This window comes from Salmo salar, chromosome ssa05 (assembly GCF_905237065.1).
Source record: "Salmo salar chromosome ssa05, Ssal_v3.1, whole genome shotgun sequence".
Lineage (NCBI taxonomy): Eukaryota > Metazoa > Chordata > Actinopteri > Salmoniformes > Salmonidae > Salmo > Salmo salar.
The window spans coordinates 72,577,963-72,598,020 of NC_059446.1; the positions used below are offsets into that span (position 1 = coordinate 72,577,963).

General features: G+C 46.4%; 1 protein-coding gene across 2 annotated transcripts in view; it reads right to left on the reverse strand.

Annotated features, from left to right (window-relative positions):
• The window catches only part of LOC106605839 (ephrin type-B receptor 5), a 65,381-nt gene extending 47,668 nt beyond the window's left edge, over positions 1 to 17,713 (reverse strand). For both annotated transcript variants that reach the window (XM_045718782.1, XM_045718781.1), the window contains exons 1-2: positions 17,631 to 17,713; positions 200 to 264 (exon numbers count right to left, since the gene is read on the reverse strand). In XM_045718782.1, the coding sequence (XP_045574738.1) occupies positions 200 to 264; positions 17,631 to 17,688 (123 nt within the window). In that variant the 5' untranslated portion in view covers positions 17,689 to 17,713. The remainder of the gene's footprint in view (positions 1 to 199; positions 265 to 17,630) is intronic.
• Positions 17,714 to 20,058: the final 2,345 nt, after the last annotated feature.

Below are 20,058 nucleotides of genomic sequence, written 5' to 3' on the forward strand. Positions count from 1 at the left end.
GGACCCCAGACCCATCTTATGAACTGGAGCCTCATCATGCAATCTATTACCAATGTCAACGTTGATGATGTCATATCGATCAGTAGCTATGTTTCAAATGACACCCTATATACCCAATGAAGTTCACTACTTTTGACCAGAGCCCTGAGTGTGTGTGTGTGTGTTTTGAGATTTTCCCAGTGATTTGTCCTCTGCTTACCCCAGTGTCAGGATAGGTGGTCCAGCCAAGCTCCGAGGTAGATTCTGTTGTGTCCAGCAGCATCACTGACAGAGAGAGGGAGAGAGAGAGAGACAGAGAGAGAGAGAGAGACAGAGAGACACAGAGAGAGAGACAGAAAGACACAGAGAGAGAGAGAGAGAGAGAGACAGAGAGACACAGAGAGAGAGCGACAGAGAGACACAGAGAGAGAGAGACAGAGACAAAGAGAGAGAGACAGAGACAGAGAGACACAGAGAGAGAGAGACAGAGACAGAGAGAGAGGGAGGGGAGGGGGAGAGAGAGATAGAGAGAGAGGGGGAGAAGGGGGATAGAAGGGGGGGCGGGGGCAAATTATATTGTTATAAAAGTGACAACCAGAGCATTGATTTATCACGTGAGGAAACGGTTGGTGAACCACTAGTCCATAACACCAACAGCATCCAGACAAGAAGCCTAACTACCACTTATTCCCACGTTTCATGCAGTAACTTTGAGTGCCTGCAACAGCATTCTATAAGTCCTTGGACGTCAGCTACTTTAGGATTAGGGAAACAAACAGTCATGATTTGACATGAGAGAGAGAGAGACCCTCAGTCTGCTTCAATCAGTCCTTGTAAAGTTCTTGAAGAGTGAGTGATTGAACAGACGACTAAACAGACCAGTGTTCAGAACACATGCAGTGTTGATGGAGGAACACATGACCTGTGATTGATGCTGACACCAGCACAGACAGGGTTAACACAGAGCAAACACACTGTCTGCCTTCATCACACACTGCACTAATCAGCTAACCTAATTAGCATGCAGACATACACACACAAGCGCGTGCGCTGACACACACACACACATGCGTGCACACACACCACTCACACAAACACACACATGAACACACAGAAAGAGAGAGAGAGATAGCGACAGAGAGGGAGATGAGAGAGACTGACACAGAGAGCGACAGAGAGGGAGATGAGAGAGACTGACACAGAGAGGCAGAGAGTGACAGAGAGAGATGAGAGAGACTGACACAGAGAGAGACAGAGAGCAACAGAGAGAGATGAGAGAGACTGACACAGAGAGAGACACAGAGAGGCAGAGAGTGACAGAGAGGGAGATGAGAGAGACTGACACAGAGAGGCAGAGAGCCACAGAGAGAGATGAGAGAGACTGACACAGAGAGAGACAGAGAGCCACAGAGAGAGATGAGAGAGACTGACACAGAGAGAGACAGAGAGCCACAGAGAGAGATGAGAGAGACTGACACAGAGAGAGACAGAGAGCAACAGAGAGAGATGAGAGAGACTGACACAGAGAGAGACACAGAGAGGCAGAGAGCGACAGAGAGAGAGATGAGAGAGACTGACACAGAGAGGCAGAGAGCGACAGAGAGAGATGAGAGAGACAGACACAGAGAGGCAGAGAGCAACAGAGAGAGATGAGAGAGACTGACACAGAGAGAGATGAGAGAGACTGACACAGAGAGGCAGAGAGCGACAGAGAGAGATGAGAGAGACTGACACAGAGAGAGATGAGAGAGACTGACACAGAGAGAGACACAGAGAGAGACAGAGAGCGACAGAGAGAGAGATGAGAGAGACTGACACAGAGAGGCAGAGAGCGACAGAGAGAGATGAGAGAGACAGACACAGAGAGGCAGAGAGCAACAGAGAGAGATGAGAGAGACTGACACAGAGAGAGATGAGAGAGACTGACACAGAGAGGCAGAGAGCGACAGAGAGAGATGAGAGAGACTGACACAGAGAGAGATGAGAGAGACTGACACAGAGAGGCAGAGAGCGACAGAGAGAGATGAGAGAGACTGACACATAGAGAGACTGACACAGAGAGAGATGAGAGAGACGACACAGACAGAGACAGAGAGCGACAGAGAGAGATGAGAGAGACTGACACAGAGAGAGATGACAGAGACTGACACAGAGAGGCAGAGAGCGACAGAGAGAGATGAGAGAGACTGACACAGAGAGAGATGAGAGAGACTGACACAGACAGAGACAGAGAGCGACAGAGAGAGATGAGAGAGACTGACACAGAGAGGCAGAGAGCGACAGAGAGAGGTGAGAGAGACTGACACAGAGAGAGATGAGAGAGACTGACACAGAGAGAGATGAGAGAGACTGAGACAGAGAGCGACAGAGAGAGATGAGAGAGACTGACAGAGAGAGACAGAGAGCGACAGAGAGAGATGAGAGAGACTGACACAGAGAGAGACAGAGAGCAACAGAGAGAGATGAGAGAGACTGACACAGAGAGAGATGAGAGAGACTGACACAGAGAGGCAGGGAGCCACAGAGAGAGATGAGAGAGACTGACACAGAGAGAGACAGAGAGCCACATAGAGAGATGAGAGAGACTGACACAGAGAGAGACAGAGAGCCACAGAGAGAGATGAGAGAGACTGACACAGACAGAGACAGAGAGCAACAGAGAGAGAGATGAGAGAGACTGACACAGAGAGGCAGAGAGCGACAGAGAGAGATGAGAGAGACTGACACAGAGAGGCAGAGAGAGACAGAGAGAGATGAGAGACTGACACAGAGAGAGATGAGAGAGACTGACACAGAGAGGCAGAGAGCGACAGAGAGAGATGAGAGAGACTGACACAGAGATGAGAGAGACTGACACAGAGAGGCAGAGAGCCACAGAGAGAGATGAGAGAGACTGACACAGAGAGGCAGAGAGCCACAGAGAGAGATGAGAGAGACTGACACAGAGAGAGACAGAGAGCAACAGAGAGAGATGAGAGAGACTGACACAGAGAGGCAGAGAGCGACAGAGAGAGAGATGAGAGAGACTGACAGAGAGAGAAACAGAGAGCGACAGAGAGAGAGATGCCATTACGCCATTAAAAAGCAAATTCAAATTGAAATACCTATTAAAATTTGGCTAAAACGAATTGAATATGTCATTGAACCAATTGCACTTTATGGCAGCGAGGTGTGGGGTCCACTTGCAAAACAAGATTTCACCAAATGGGACAAACACCCCATTGAAACCCTGCATGCAGAGTTCTGTAAGATCCTCCTACATGTCCAGAGGAAAACTACAAACAATGCATGCAGGGCAGAATTAGGCCAATATTCACGAATAATAAAAACTCAAAAAAGAGCAATTAAGTTTTGGAAACATCTAAAATACAGTGACCCCGTCTCATATCATTACCAAGCCCTGCAATGCCTCTCATATCATTACCAAGCCCTGCAATACCTCTCATATCATTACCAAGTCCTGCAATACCTCTCATATCATTACCAAGCCCTGCAATGCCTCTCATATCATTACCAAGCCCTGCAATACCTCTCATATCATTACCAAGCCCTGCAATACCTCTCATATCATTACCAAGCCCTGCAATGCCTCTCATATCATTACCAAGCCCTGCAATACCTCTCATATCATTACCAAGCCCTGCAATACCTCTCATATCATTACCAAGCCCTGCAATACCTCTCATATCATTACCAAGCCCTGCAATACCTCTCATATCATTACCAAGCCCTGCAATACCTCTCATATCAATACCAAGCCCTGCAATACCTCTCATATCATTACCAAGCCCTGCAATGCCTCTCATATCATTACCAAGCCCTGCAATACCTCTCATATCATTACCAAGCCCTGCAATACCTCTCATATCATTACCAAGCCCTGCAATACCTCTCATATCATTACCAAGCCCTGCAATACCTCTCATATCATTACCAAGCCCTGCAATACCTCTCACATCATTACCAAGCCCTGCAATACCTCTCATATCATTACCAAGCCCTGCAATACCTCTCACATCATTACCAAGCCCTGCAATACCTCTCATATCATTACCAAGCCCTGCAATACCTCTCATATCATTACCAAGCCCTGCAATACCTCTCATATCATTACCAAGCCCTGCAATACCTCTCATATCATTACCAAGCCCTGCAATACCTCTCATATCATTACCAAGCCCTGCAATGCCAAGAGCTGAGCAAAGAAAAGAGTCCCCTCATCCAGCTGGTCCTTGGGCTGAGTTCACAAACCTGTTCTACTAACACACTGAAGCCTCAGGACCCTCATCCAGCTGGTCCTTGGGCTGAGTTCACAAACATGTTCTACTAACACACTGAAGCCTCAGGACCAGAACATCCAATCAATCAGAATAAACCAAATTACAACACAGTCAAAACAAAACTACATTGCTTATTGGGAAACACAAGCACAAACACAAAGCAAAATGCAGTGCTATCTGGCCCTAAATCGACAGTACACTACGGCTAAATATTTGACCATGGTTACTGATCAAAACCTTAGAAAAACCTTGACAAAGTACAGGCTCAGTGAGCACAGCCTTGCCATTGAGAAGGGTAGACACAGGAAAACCTGGCTCCCTGTAGAGGAAAGGCTGTGCAACCACTGCACAACAGCAGAACCTGAGACGGAGCTGCATTTCCTGACAAAATGTCAGAAATATAAAACAATTAGAGAAAGTCATTTTCCCAAATTTGAAACCCTTATTCAATTTGCTTTACGCCATGCCAATAAAGCAAATTTAATTGAATTGAGATGAAAGAGACTGACACAGAGAGAGACAGAGAGCGACAGAGAGAGGTGAGAGAGACTGACACAGAGAGAGACAGAGAGCAACAGAGAGAGATGAGAGAGACTGACACAGAGAGAGAGAGAGCAACAGAGAGAGATGAGAGAGACTGACACAGAGAGAGACAGAGAGAGATGAGAGACTGACACAGAGAGAGACAGAGAGCGACAGAGAGCGACAGAGAGAGATGAGAGAGACAGAGAGCAACAGAGAGAGATGAGAGAGACTGACACAGAGAGAGACAGAGAGCAACAGAGAGAGATGAGAGAGACTGACACAGAGAGAGACAGAGAGACACAGAGAGAGATGAGAGAGACTGACACAGAGAGAGACAGAGAGCAACAGAGAGAGATGAGAGAGACTGACACAGAGAGAGACAGAGAGACACAGAGAGAGATGAGAGAGACTGACACAGAGAGAGACACAGAGAGAGATGAGAGAGACTGACACAGAGGCAAAGCGCTGAAGGCTACATCACACAGATACAGAAACCATCTTCTGTTTACAAATTAATCATTTCTGCATTTCAGCCATAGCATTTGAATGTATTATCATTTCTAATTAATGTTACAGACTTTTCTGCATGAGAGGGGAAGATCATTCTGTCTTTTTCTCCAACAGAAACAGAGATCGAGATAAAGTGGGAGACTGTCACCTAAATGACGATCAGGGAGATGGAATGTGATCTGAAAACTTGGTTTGGCTAGACAGATAACACAGTGACCCACGCTAAAGAGATGCTTTAACTCTCTCTTTCTCCCCTCTCCCCTCTCCCTCTCCCTCTCCCTCTCCCTCTCCCTCTCCCTCTCCCTCTCTCCCATCTCCCCAGCCCTCTCCCCTCTCCCTCTCCCTCTCTCCCCTCTCCCTCTCCCCTCTCCCTCTCCCCTCTCCCTCTCTCTTTGTCGATCAGTGCTTGACCTTAAAACACAAGAAACTGATATAATTCTTAGCCAGCATCAAATCCACTCCATCGACCCCCCTACCCCTCCCCCCCACCCGCCTCGCTCTGTCCCTCCCTCTCTCTCCCACTTTCTCTCGTAAAGAGATTTATTTTGGATTATGCTTGCAGATGGAGACCTCCACAAATCATCCTTTAACCCCCCCCCCCCACATGCCCGTCTCCCTCCCTCCCTCATGATCTCATGTTACACTAAAGTAAACCAGGATCCTGAAGGTACGTATTAACATCAAGGGCAGAATTGAAATACACTATGATAGCAAAAGATTATATCCAACTGCAGGCATTTTAATGAATAGCTCCACTAAAACCATTGTACTGTACAGTCTGTAAACTGTGGTGAATATCTTGGAGGAGATAGGAATAAGGTATACTTAACTTAAAACAAGTCTAACACACCTCTAAGAATACAAACTACAGGATCCCCTCACCCATAGTCTCAGTTAATACCCTTAATAACCTTTTAGAGTCTTTCGTCATATATCAAGACTCATCTTGATCACTTCATCTCTCTCTTTTCTATTTTCTCTTCTCTCTCTCTGTCTTTCTCTTAAGTCTTTCTCTCTCTCTTTCTCTCTCTTTCTCTGTCTTTCTCTCTCTCCTTCTCTTTCTCTCTCTCTCTGTCTCTGTCTCTCTGTCTCTCTCTTTCTCTCTCTGTCGCTCTCTCTCTCTCTCTCTCCCTGTCTCTCTTTCTCTCTCTCTGTCTCTCTCTGTCTCTGTCTCTCTGTCTCTGTCGCTCTGTCTCTCTTTGTCTCTGTCGCTCTGTCTCTCTGTCTCTGTCGCGCTCTCTCTCTCTCTCTGTCTCTCTCTCTCTCTGTCTCTAGGTCTCTCTGTCTCTATCGCTCTCTCTGTCTCTTTCTCTCTCTCTCTCTGTCTCTCTCTCTCTGTGACACGCTGTTTCTCTGATACACACTGACTGATCCTTCCAGATTATTATTATAGATAATATTTTTGTGCTTTAAACAGTATAACCATTGCACAAGCATACACGCAAATATACACACACAACAAACACACACAAAAAACTCCCATTGACTCATGCACATGCACACACAGAGAGTACCAGTCAAAGGTTTGGACACCTACTCGTTCCAGGGGTTTTCTTTATTTTTACTATTTTCTACATTGTAGAATAATAGTGAAGACATCAAAACTATGAAAAAACACATATGGAATCATGTAGTAACCAAAAACGTGTTGAAAAAATCAAAATATATTTTACATTTTATATTCTTCAAGGTAGCCACCCTTCGCCTTGATGACAGTTTGCACACTCTTGGCATTCTCACAACCAGCTTCATGCTTTTCCAGTGAAATATACTTGCTGGAGCGTGTGCTACGGGTGGGTGCTGCTATGGTGACAAGTGAGCTGAGATAAGGCGGGCTTTACCTAGCAAATATTTGTAGATGACCTGGAGCCAGTGAGTTTGGCCACGAGTATGAAGCGAGGGCCAGCCAACGAGAGCGTACAGGTCGCAGTGGTGGGTAGTATTTGGGGAGCGTTTGACAGTGATGAGGGGTGGTCGTTTGACCGCAGACCCATTACGGATGCAGGCAATAAGGCAGTGATTGCTGATATCTTGGTTGAAAGCAGCAGAGGTGTATTTGGAGGGCAAGTTGGTTAGGATGATATCTATGAGGGTGCCCGTGTTTACAGATTTGGGGTTGTACCTGGTGGGTTCATTGATAATTTGTGTGAGATTGAGGGCATCAAGCTTAGATTGTAGGATGGTGTTAAGCATGTCCCAGTTTAGGTCACCTAGCAGCAAATTAACAAGGCACACCTGCTAATTGAAATGCATTCCAGGTGACTACCTCATGAAGCTGGTTGAGAGAATGCAAGAGTGTACACAGCTGTCATCAAGGCAAACGGTGGCTACTTTGAAGAATCTCAAATATAAAATATATTTGGACTTGTTTAACCTGATATGGATAGGGGGCAGTATTTTCACGGCCGGATTAAAAAACGTACCCGATTTAAACTGGTTACTACTCTTGCCCAGAAACGAGGATATGCATATTATTAGATTTGGATAGAAAACACTCTGAAGTTTCTAAAACTGTTTGAATGGTGTCTGTGAGTATAACAGAACTCATATGGCAGGCAAAAACCTGAGGAAAAGTCAACCAGGAAGTGTAGGATCTGAGAAATGTAGTTCTTCTTTCTAGTCCCTTTCGAAACAACAGTATCTGTGCTGTTATGTTGCACTTTCTAAGGCTTCCATTGGCTTTCTAAAGCCTTCAGAAAGTGGATTGAGCCTTCTCCTGTCTCTGGGCAGAGTATAGGAGCTCAGTTACTGAGTGGTCTGCCTGAGGACAAAGAGGTTGGATATGCGCGTTCCCGCGAGCACGCTGTTTTTTCTTTTCCTCCTTGAATGAATACACTATTGTCTGGTTGGAATATTATCGCAATTTTACGTTAAAAATACCATAAAAATTTATTTTAAACAGCGTTTGACATGCTTCTAAGTACGGTAATGGAACACTGACTTTTTGTGTCTCGAATTGCGCTCGCGCATTACCCTTTGGATAGTGACCTGAACGCACGAACAAAACGGAGGTATTTGGACATAACTATGGATTATTTCGAACAAAAACAACATTTCTTGTGGAAGTAGCAGTCCTGGGAGTGCATTCTGGTGAAGATCAGCAAAGGTAAGAGAATATTTCTAATACTAATTCTGAGTTTAGTTTGCGCCGAACTTGGCGGGTGTCTGAATAGCTCGCCTTGATGGCGAGCTATGTACTCAGAATATTGAAAAATGTGCAATCTGACACAGCGATTGCATAAAGGAGTTCTGTATCTATAATTCTTAAAATAATTGTTATGTATTTTGTCAACGTTTATGATGAGTATTTTTGTAAATTCACCGGAGGTTTTTGGTGGGAATACATTTTCTGAACATCACGCGCCAATGTAAAGAGCTGTTTTTGGATATAAATATGAACTTGATTGAACAAAACATACATGTATTGTATAACATAATGTCCTAGGAGTGTCATCTGATGAAGATCATCAAAGGTTAGTGCTGCATTTAGCAGTGTTTTGGGTTTTATTGACATATATGCTTGCTTGGAAAATGGCTGTGTGGTTATTTTGGTCTATGTACTCTCCTAACATAATCTAATGTTTTGCTTTCGCTGTAAAGCCTTTTTGAAATCGGACAACGTGGTTGGATTCAGGAGAGGTTTATCTTTCAAATGGTGTAAAATAGTCGTATGTTTGAAAAATTGAAATTATTGGATTTTTGAGGTTTTTGTATTTCGCGCCATGCGATCCCATTGGCTGTTGGCTAGAGGTTCCGCTGGCGGAACAGGGTTCCGCTAGCAGAACGCCTAGATGTAAGAGGTTAACACTTTTTTGTTTACTACATGATTCCATATGTGTTATTTCATAGTTTTGATGTCGTCAATATTATTCTACAATGTAGAAAATAGTAAAAAAAAATACAGAAAAACCCTTAAATGTGTAGTTGTGTCCAAACTTTTGACTGGTACTGTGTATGCAAGCACAAGAAGAATCTACAAGCATGCATGAGCACTCTGTCTCATTTCACATTTAATTAACCCTCTACTTTGGGCCAGATTCATGCATAAATCATAGAAATGTAATATTGATGTCTCTACTATTTAGCTTCTTGTCAGACGTGAAGAGCCGAGAATCTGACTGTCCATATCTTACATCTCTTCTCTACGGGACTAAGCCTCACTTCAGCTAAGAGCACGGAAACGTTATTTTCGGAGAATTGATGTCAATTCTGTTTCTGCTAGCTCTGCAAACTATCCTCCATGATGAAAACCAACTGCTCTATGACAGTTGGCATTCAAATTGGCATTATATTTACAATGGAATATGTGTTTCTTGGAAATGATATTGGAACTAGTGCCAGAATTCAACTATTCTAGCGTGTTGCGTGACAATAAAAGGTTTGCCACTGAAACATTGACTACTCTCCTTTCAATCGCCTTTGTTTTTCAATATCACACAGCCCCAAGGGATAACTGTCTTTACAGCGTAGCGCTGAGCTCAGTGTCAATAACACACACTAATGAATGAATCACCTTATGGAGGTAATATCATTATCTGCTGTGTGGTGACTGAGCCCTCTGGCTTGTCTTACATGATCAGCCTGCTGTCTTTCCCTGACAGTGTCGGTGGTTGAGGTGACTTGTGTCTGTAGTCACAATCTGAACAAGGCAGTTAACCCACTGTTCCTAGGCCGTCATTGTAAATAAGAATTGGTTCTTAACTGACTTGCCTAGTTAAATAAAGGTTAAATAAAAAATAATGAAAATCACAAATGGGATTTCAACCACAAACCCTCATCTTTAACGTTAACCCTAACATTACCCCTAAACCATAGATTGAACAAATAGATAATTCTAACATTTACTGTCACTCTAGTTCTCCCCAGTATCTGACTTTAAAAAGTCAGGCCACCAACAAACACCCACAACTGCACTGTGAACAGCAGTAGGCCTCCTTTACACTATCACTGCTTCCTCCAGTCCCCATTCTAGAGGGAAGACACTCAAAGTTCATCCCTGACAGATGAGAAATCTGCTGAGTCTGCAATCTGGGCCTGAGTGGTGTGTTAATGCAGTGGTCTGTCTGGTCACTCTTTCACTCGCTCTCTCGCTCTGTGTACCAATGGATCTATCTATCCCACTTTCATTATTCTCTCTTTCCTCTATACCTCTGTCTTTTCTCCCCCTTTCCTTCCATCTGTCCCCGTGTCCATCTCATCCTCTCCTCTATACCTCTGTCTTTTCTCCCCCTTTCCTTCCATCTGTCCCCGTGTCCATCTCATCCTCTCCTCTATACCTCTGTCTTTTCTCCCCCTTTCCTTCCATCTGTCCCCGTGTCCATCTCATCCTCTCCTCTATACCTCTGTCTTTTCTCCCCCTTTCCTTCCATCTGTCCCCGTGTCCATCTCATCCTCTCCTCTATACCTCTGTCTTTTCTCCCCCTTTCCTTCCATCTGTCCCCGTGTCCATCTCATCCTCTCCTCTATACCTGTCTTTTCTCCCCCTTTCCTTCCATCTGTCCCCGTGTCCATCTCATCCTCTCCTCTATACCTCTGTCTTTTCTCCCCCTTTCCTTCCATCTGTCCCCGTGTCCATCTCATCCTCTCCTCTATACCTCTGTCTTTTCTCCCCCTTTTCCTTCCATCTGTCCCCGTGTCCATCTCATCCTCTCCTCTATACCTCTGTCTTTTCTCCCCCTTTCCTTCCATCTGTCCCCGTGTCCATCTCATCCTCTCCTCTATACCTCTGTCTTTTCTCCCCCTTTCCTTCCATCTGTCCCCGTGTCCATCTCATCCTCTCCTCTATACCTCTGTCTTTTCTCCCCCTTTCCTTCCATCCGTCCCCGTGTCCATCTCATCCTCTCCTCTATACCTCTGTCTTTTCTCCCCCTTTCCTTCCATCTGTCCCCATGTCCATCTCATCCTCTCCTCTATACCTCTGTCTTTTCTCCCCCTTTCCTTCCATCTGTCCCCGTGTCCATCTCATCCTCTCCTCTATACCTCTGTCTTTTCTCCCCCTTTCCTTCCATCTGTCCCCGTGTCCATCTCATCCTCTCCTCTATACCTCTGTCTTTTCTCCCCCTTTCCTTCCATCTGTCCCCGTGTCCATCTCATCCTCTCCTCTATACCTCTGTCTTTTCTCCCCCTTTCCTTCCATCTGTCCCCGTGTCCATCTCATCCTCTCCTCTATACCTCTGTCTTTTCTCCCCCTTTCCTTCCATCTGTCCCCGTGTCCATCTCATCCTCTCCTCTATACCTCTGTCTTTTCTCCCCCTTTCCTTCCATCTGTCCCCGTGTCCATCTCATCCTCTCCTCTATACCTCTGTCTTTTCTCCCCCTTTCCTTCCATCTGTCCCCGTGTCCATCTCATCCTCTCCTCTATACCTCTGTCTTTTCTCCCCCTTTCCTTCCATCTGTCCCCGTGTCCATCTCATCCTCTCCTCTATACCTCTGTCTTTTCTCCCCCTTTCCTTCCATCTGTCCCCGTGTCCATCTCATCCTCTCCTCCTCTACGTGAGTCTATTATTCATCTGTAAAGTGACAGTGGGCAGGCTTCTCCGTACCTCAAATAAGGAGATACATGCTGTTTCATTATTGATGCCAGAGCCACTGTTTGTTTGGTAAGGGCTGTGACACCGCAGAGAGAGAGAATGGAAGAAAGGAAGGCTGGTGGACGGACAGAAGAGGGACAGAGAGAGAGGGATAAAACGAGAGAGGATGGGTTGTGACACAGGAGACAGAATGAAAGAAAGAAGACAGACAGACACAGTACAGTATGTGTTTATCTCCTGTCTTTGGGGAAGACAGACACACGTAGAGAGAGAAAACTAAAGTGTTGTTCTCCCCCTCTCTAATCCTTACGTCTCTCTGTCTTGTGGTGATAATATGCACTCCACTCTCTGCTGAAGTGTAAAGGTGACTCACATTAGTTTCTGTCCCAATGTCACTGGTGTGTTCACTTCACTTGAGTGGCCTTGCCTGCTCTCTTTCTTGCTCTCTCTCTTTCCATCCCTCCATCCCTCTTCCTTTCTATGTAGCTACAGTTGTTAATGCATACACTGCCACCCACTGTGAGTAGTGTCTAGTACTGTACATATTAGTCATATCTAAAAGGAGACGTAGGCTGCCTTGACACTTTCCAGGCAGTAGAGTCAGTTAGCACTCTACCAACCTCTTCCCTGTTAATATTGATGGAGACCAAAGGTGTGTGTGTCATGCTTTAGCACCTCTCGGCGATGGGCCCAAACACACCTACAAAACACACACACACACACACTCACACACACTGAAGGTAAGGCACACAAACATGCTTTAGCACCTCTCCATGATGGGCCCAAACACACTTACAAAACACACACACACACTCACACACACTGAAGGTAAGGCACACAAACATGCTTTAGCACCTCTCGGCGATGGGCCCAAACACACCTACAAAACACACACACACACACACACACACTCACACACACTGAAGGTAAGGCACACAAACATGCTTTAGCACCTCTCGGCGATGGGCCCAAACACACCTACAAAACACACACACACACACACACACACACACACACACACACACACACACACACACTCACACACACTGAAGGTAAGGCACACAAACATCGTGGCACAGACACTCCAACATACACACTTATAGACAAACACAGAAACATTCCATTCATCCACCCATCTCCACCCTATCTCTTAATACACTCCAGATGCTGCATCCATCCACAGACAGTCAGTCAAGGACAGATTCTACTACCCTCCATCATTACATACAACCACCGAGAGAGAGAGACACAGGGAAAGAGTGGAGGGAAGGATGGAGGGAGGGAAAGGAGGAATGGGGAAAAGGGGGGATTAACACAATTCCAGAAATAAGCTCACACACGTCAAAGGGAGTTATCAAAACTTCACTGTTGGTTACGCTGAGGACAAGTGCTGATGGAGGGAGCAGTGGTTAACCCATCACACCCCACGCCCTGTTACAGTCTGCATAGCTTAACCTAGCAATGAAGCAAGAAGTAAGTCACTAAACAGGCACCAGCAAGATACAGGAAGAAAGACATTTGCAATTTGGTGAAGCTATGAGCAAGTTATTTCCCCCTGCTAATACCCTGTCTTTTTTTACTGCCTCTCTATATCTCTTCTCTGACATTTTGTGCATTACCTTCCCATGATACTCTAAAATCTCTCATTTGGCACACTATTGGGCAACTCCATTAACCATGTTTTCCTTTTTGGCAGAAATGTAGCAGTAGGCCTATTCCTAAACCACTCAGTAATGAATGAACTGTTATTTTGCCGTTCTGTGGCCCTTTCTCTCTTTCCAGTTTCAGACTAATATTATCGGGCTATTTGGCACGTTATCCAGCTAGCTTTATTTCAGGGCTAACTTCATTCACCATTTGTTCTTCCTCTTACTCAAAAAGCAGGCCTAGGCCTAACCATTCCATGAACAAACTGTTACTCTCCCTCTCTCACCCTCTCTCACCCTTTCTCTCCCTTTTCTGCCACAACCGTGTTTGGCTCATTATGAGGCTATCTTGGTAGAGGGCTAATTTGGGCGCCAGGTAGCCTCGAGGTTGAGCGTTGGGCCAGAACCGAAAGGTTGCTGCCTTGAATACCGGAGCCGACAAGTTGAGAAAAAAAGTCTGGCGCTGTGGCCTTGAGCAAGGCATTTAACCCTAATTGCTCCAGGGGCGCTATTCAATGGTGACCCTGGCTGTGACCCCACTCCCTACGGGTGTCACAAGGGGAGTTGGGATATGAAGAAACACATTTCCATTACACACATGTGTGTAACAGGACAAATATAACACCCCCAAATTATTATTATTATTATTCAGTTAAAAAAAAGATATTCTCCTCGACAGATAAGTTAACTTTTCTCTGCCAGACAGTAAGTGGTCTTTGGTCTCTGTCGCCTCGGGGTTCATGGCTCTTGAATCACAGAAGTGAGGCATGACTCAGCCATGGATAAACCAGACACGACCACGGAGATAATCCTCACATCACGCAAGGGGAGACAGGGGAAATAAGCCTAATAAATGTGAGAAAAATATACAATGTAAGCCTTCCCCCAAATAATGTCCCAACAAAAACAAAGCCCTGGCTCACCTAGGGGTCGTGGTGTCGTTGTGGGGTCATCCTCTCGCCTCACACGAAGCCATTTCATTCTCCATATGTGCACGCATGCAGGCGGCCAGGCCTCAAGGACATGGCGAGCTTTTAGCGGGAGAGTTGCTGTTTTAAAACGGTTCCACGGTCCCAAGACTCCCGCTGAGAGGCACGCGCTCCGTTTTAACACATTTTCTTTTATTTCTAATGCCCTGAAAGAACAGCTTATCACACCAGAGATAAGGCCAATTATCTGCTCAATTAATGCCAGAACCTGTTACCAGCACTGGCCCAAATGACCTCAGATTCGGATTCAGAAAACTTGAATGTCCTCAGAGAGGCAATTCATTTCGCAGCAGTTATAGAACATATCACATATCACACCACAAATAGCAAAGGGTATCCCGGTTAGTGTTGAACCCAACACAAGTCAACAGCTTTTTATTTGATTTATTAACCTTCATTTAACCAGCGGAAACCCATTGAGACCAGGGTCTCGTTTCCAATGGTGCTCTGAGAACCACAGTTCAAGCAACATGAGCAACACATTTAAAAATGATCACTACAAAATGAGTTACAACATTTCAAATAAATCACGTTCCAATTAAAAGGGCAGTAGAAACAAATACATACAATCAATCAAAACAAGGGCAGTTTTCATTGGTCACATTTTTGATCAGAGCCCCTTCTGGGACCAAATAAGGACGTTTTAGAATGAGCTGTAGGTCATCCCAGGACGGAGGGGCATAGTAACTGAAAGCAGTCTTCCCTAACTCAGAGGAGACCCGCGTAGACCTGTTGAACAGTTAAACTCAAAGGAGAGTGATAGATGGAAAAACACAGACAGGATACCTTAGAGTAATAACCCAGTTATTAGACGTTCTTCCTCAAAGGACGAACATGTTGCCACAGAGGTGTTCGCTTCAAAAAAAGGAGTATAAGAGAGATTTATCTCTTTTCTTCATGTTTAATACGCATCAGTCGGCACCTTGTCAATCTCTTAGGTATGTTGTGATCTTTGGCTCCTACCTGGCTATAGGAGTGTACACACCAACACCTTTCAGCCACCATAGTGAGCCATGACACACACGCACACACACTAACACACACTAACACACACAGAGACATAAAGCGTCAGAGTTGTTCAACCCACAGCAGTGTAGAGTAGCCTCAGGACAGGGAATACACTGGACAAACACAACACAAGATTCAACAACCTCAACTCCCTGAAAAACCTTACATACAGACATAGATATACTCATTGCTGCATGCAGAACAAAAAACATGTATTCACACTTGCACACTGACTCACAACACACTCGGCCAAGAAAGATAAAAACAGACACCAGATCCCACAGACACTGAACACATGGTCACATACATAGAGACAGTCTGTCAGACAGTCAGACATTCATTTCAATTAAATCACAACCTCCCACTGCCGTCAGGTCTTGGCATAACCAACTGGTTTTATGTCGTTTTTAGATGGTTCTGTGCTATCAGCTTAATACAGCATTAGAGAACGAGCTCTGTCAATCATTCAGCACATCAACAGAGTCTGCAGTGACACAATCTACCCCCCACACACACACACACACGCACGCACACACACACACCACATTTCATCTTAGTAAAGACCATCTGTTACACACGCTGCAGCTCAAATCTGTGGAGCTAGATAGAGCAGTTTCCTCCCCTGCTTTGACACACATAGACAGAGCCATCATGAATAACCACTCATACACATCAATCACTGCACATCACCCATCATCGCTCTTCTTTCAAATAGAACAGGAGCTTTCCAGTGCTTTTCAGATGAAATATATGCAGAGGCCTCTCCAAGAGATGGAGACAATGCACAAAGGTGTAATGAGTGTACAGACATACACTAAGTCACACACACATGTACACACCACACAGACAAAGAATTACACCTGCGCATGCACACATACACACACATACACACATAAAGTCGCACGCACGCACACACGCACACACATACACACAGCCAAAGACAGATAGTGAGTCATTAACTATTACTTAGTTTTCGCATATCAACCCACTTCAATATGACAGTCCACTTCAACTTGACAGGCCACTTTATGCATGTGGATTTTGTGCAGCTATCCATCCATCCATCCCTCTCTCTCTTTCTCTCTCAATTACATTTAAATTTGAGGGCTTTATTGCTATTCTCTCTCTCTCTCTCTCTCTCTCTGTCTTTTGTTCTTTCTTTGTCTCTTTTTATCTCCCTTCCCATCCATCCATCCATCCATCCATTTGACTATATATCATCACCAAGACCTATCAAAGCCTGTAACAACATACTGTCTTGAATACTGGGACAGTCTCCCATTAACATGAACAATGGGCAAAAAGACCAACAGATGAAAAGAGGCACATGTTACAGTGGGAGGAGGAGGAGAGGAGAAGAGGAGGAGGAGGAGGAGGAGAAGTGGAGGAGGAGGAGGAGGAGGAGGAGGAGGAGGAGGAGGAGGAGGAGGAGGGGAGGAGGAGAGGTGGAGGAGGGAAGGTGAGGGGAGGAGAGGTGGAGGGGAGCAGAGGTGAAGGAGGGGAGGAAGGGTGGACGAGGACGAGGGGATGAGAGGTGGAGGAGGCGGAAGAGGAGGAGGGGAGGAGAGGTGGAGGAGGCGGAAGAGGAGGAGGGGAGAAAAGGTGGAAGAGGAGGAGGAGGAGGGGAGGAGGAGGCGTGCTGGTAGGGATTACTGTGGCTGTAGTGGAGCTGAATAGGGAGGGAGGCAGGGGGTCTTTAACTGTCACATTCATGATATCATGAGTGGGGGGTGGCAGGGTTCAGAGGGAGAAAAGGGTTATGCTTATTAATCATTTTGATTATGCCCCACATTTGTATTCTTTTGTTGTGAGAACTTGACAGGCCCCATGGAGAACCTGGCTTTCCCATGCCATCTAAGTCCTGTCTGACACACTATAACATGGATACACACACACGTATGCACACACTCTCACACACACACACATACGTACAGAGACAAACCAACTCTCCATCACTCTTGAACACACACAAGCGCACAACACACATACACATACACCCATACATTCACACATAGAGCCACATCCATTGCACACAAACACACACACTCACAAACGCACAAACACAGAAAAACACAAAAAGCAAACTCCCCATCACTCACAATCACACTAATACAAACACACACACTGTCTTATATAGGAATAGAGAGATAAAGTCATTCTTACCTTCTTCAGCTGAATTAGACTGGAGAAACAGAGAGAGAGAAAGAAGGACACTCCACATCTCCACTACAGAATGACACTAACTCAGAGAGGGAGGAGGGAGGGAGCATGAAAGAGAGAGAAAGAGAGAGAATGAGAGAGAGAGAGGGGGGGATTGGGAGGAGGAGTCTGCCTGCTCTATTTCAGAGAGAGAGAGAGAGATATGGGGAGATGGATGGGGGAAGGAGAACAAATAATTTTCAGAGTGAAGGAAAAAACGACAGCAGCACCAATATTGTGCCAGGCGTGAGGTAAACACTCCACATTCATAACTGTGGTAACAAGAACGACAGAGTGTGGCGGAAAAATCTACAAATGAGTTTGGCTGGTTTGCACTAGAACCACTGTCTAGACATGCCAAGATGTCCTTCTCCTCTATGTTATCCTTCTGTGTAAACACACATTAATTCAGGCTGGCACTGGGGCTGGCATGAAACTATGACATCACTAGCATATCTGAATTCTGTAACAACATGCATTTCTTGGAGCTGTGCCCAAAAATGTTTTGTCATACACACACACACTAATAGGATTGCTCACCCAGACAGTATCTAAACACGCATCTCCCCAAAGGCAAGGTGGAGATCATACCAGCAGGAGCCCCTTGTCCACTAGTGACGCCTGGTTACTACAGCTTGTTGACGCCTGCTTGTCAGGCCTGGTTACTACAGCTTGTTGACGCCTGCTGGTCAGGCCTGGTTACTACAGCTTGTTGACGCCTGCCGGTCAGGCCTGGTTACTACAGCTTGTTGATGCCTGCAGGTCAGGCCTGGTTACTACAGCTTGTTGACGCCTGCTGGTCAGGCCTGGTTACTACAGCTTGTTGACGCCTGCAGGTCAGGCCTGGTTACTACAGCTTGTTGATGCCTGCCGGTCAGGCCTGGTTACTACAGCTTGTTGATGCCTGCCGGTCAGGCCTGGTTACTACAGCTTGTTGACGCCTGCAGGTCAGGCCTGGTTACTACAGCTTGTTGACGCCTGCTTGTCAGGCCTGGTTACTACAGCTTGTTGACGCCTGCAGGTCAGGCCTGGTTACTACAGCTTGTTGATGCCTGCTGGTCAGGCCTGGTTACTACAGCTTGTTGACGCCTGCTGGTCAGGCCTGGTTACTACAGCTTGTTGATGCCTGCCGGTCAGGCCTGGTTACTACAGCTTGTTGATGCCTGCAGGTCAGGCCTGGTTACTACAGCTTGTTGACGCCTGCAGGTCAGGCCTGGTTACTACAGCTTGTTGACGCCTGCTGGTCAGGCCTGGTTACTACAGCTTGTTGACACCTGCTGGTCAGGCCTGGTTACTACAGCTTGTTGACGCCTGCTGGTCAGGCCTGGTTACTACAGCTTGTTGACGCCTGCTGGTCAGGCCTGGTTACTACAGCTTGTTGACGCCTGCAGGTCAGGCCTGGTTACTACAGCTTGTTGATGCCTGCCGGTCAGGCCTGGTTACTACAGCTTGTTGATGCCTGCCGGTCAGGCCTGGTTACTACAGCTTGTTGACGCCTGCAGGTCAGGCCTGGTTACTACAGCTTGTTGACGCCTGCTTGTCAGGCCTGGTTACTACAGCTTGTTGACGCCTGCAGGTCAGGCCTGGTTACTACAGCTTGTTGATGCCTGCTGGTCAGGCCTGGTTACTACAGCTTGTTGACGCCTGCTGGTCAGGCCTGGTTACTACAGCTTGTTGATGCCTGCCGGTCAGGCCTGGTTATTACAGCTTGTTGATGCCTGCAGGTCAGGCCTGGTTACTACAGCTTGTTGACGCCTGCAGGTCAGGCCTGGTTACTACAGCTTGTTGACGCCTGCTGGTCAGGCCTGGTTACTACAGCTTGTTGACGCCTGCTGGTCAGGCCTGGTTACTACAGCTTGTTGACGCCTGCTGGTCAGGCCTGGTTACTACAGCTTGTTGACGCCTGCCGGTCAGGCCTGGTTACTACAGCTTGTTGATGCCTGCCGGTCAGGCCTGGTTACTACAGCTTGTTGACGCCTGCTGGTCAGGCCTGGTTACTACAGCTTGTTGACGCCTGCTGGTCAGGCCTGGTTACTACAGCTTGTTGACGCCTGCCGGTCAGGCCTGGTTACTACAGCTTGTTGACGCCTGCTGGTCAGGCCTGGTTACTACAGCTTGTTGACGCCTGCTTGTCAGGCCTGGTTACTACAGCTTGTTGACGCCTGCTGGTCAGGCCTGGTTACTACAGCTTGTTGACGCCTGCAGGTTAGGCCTGGTTACTACAGCTTGTTGACGCCTGCAGGTCAGGCCTGGTTACTACAGCTTGTTGACGCCTGCTGGTCAGGCCTGGTTACTACAGCTTGTTGACGCCTGCTGGTCAGGCCTGGTTACTACAGCTTGTTGACGCCTGCTGGTCAGGCCTGGTTACTACAGCTTGTTGACGCCTGCTGGT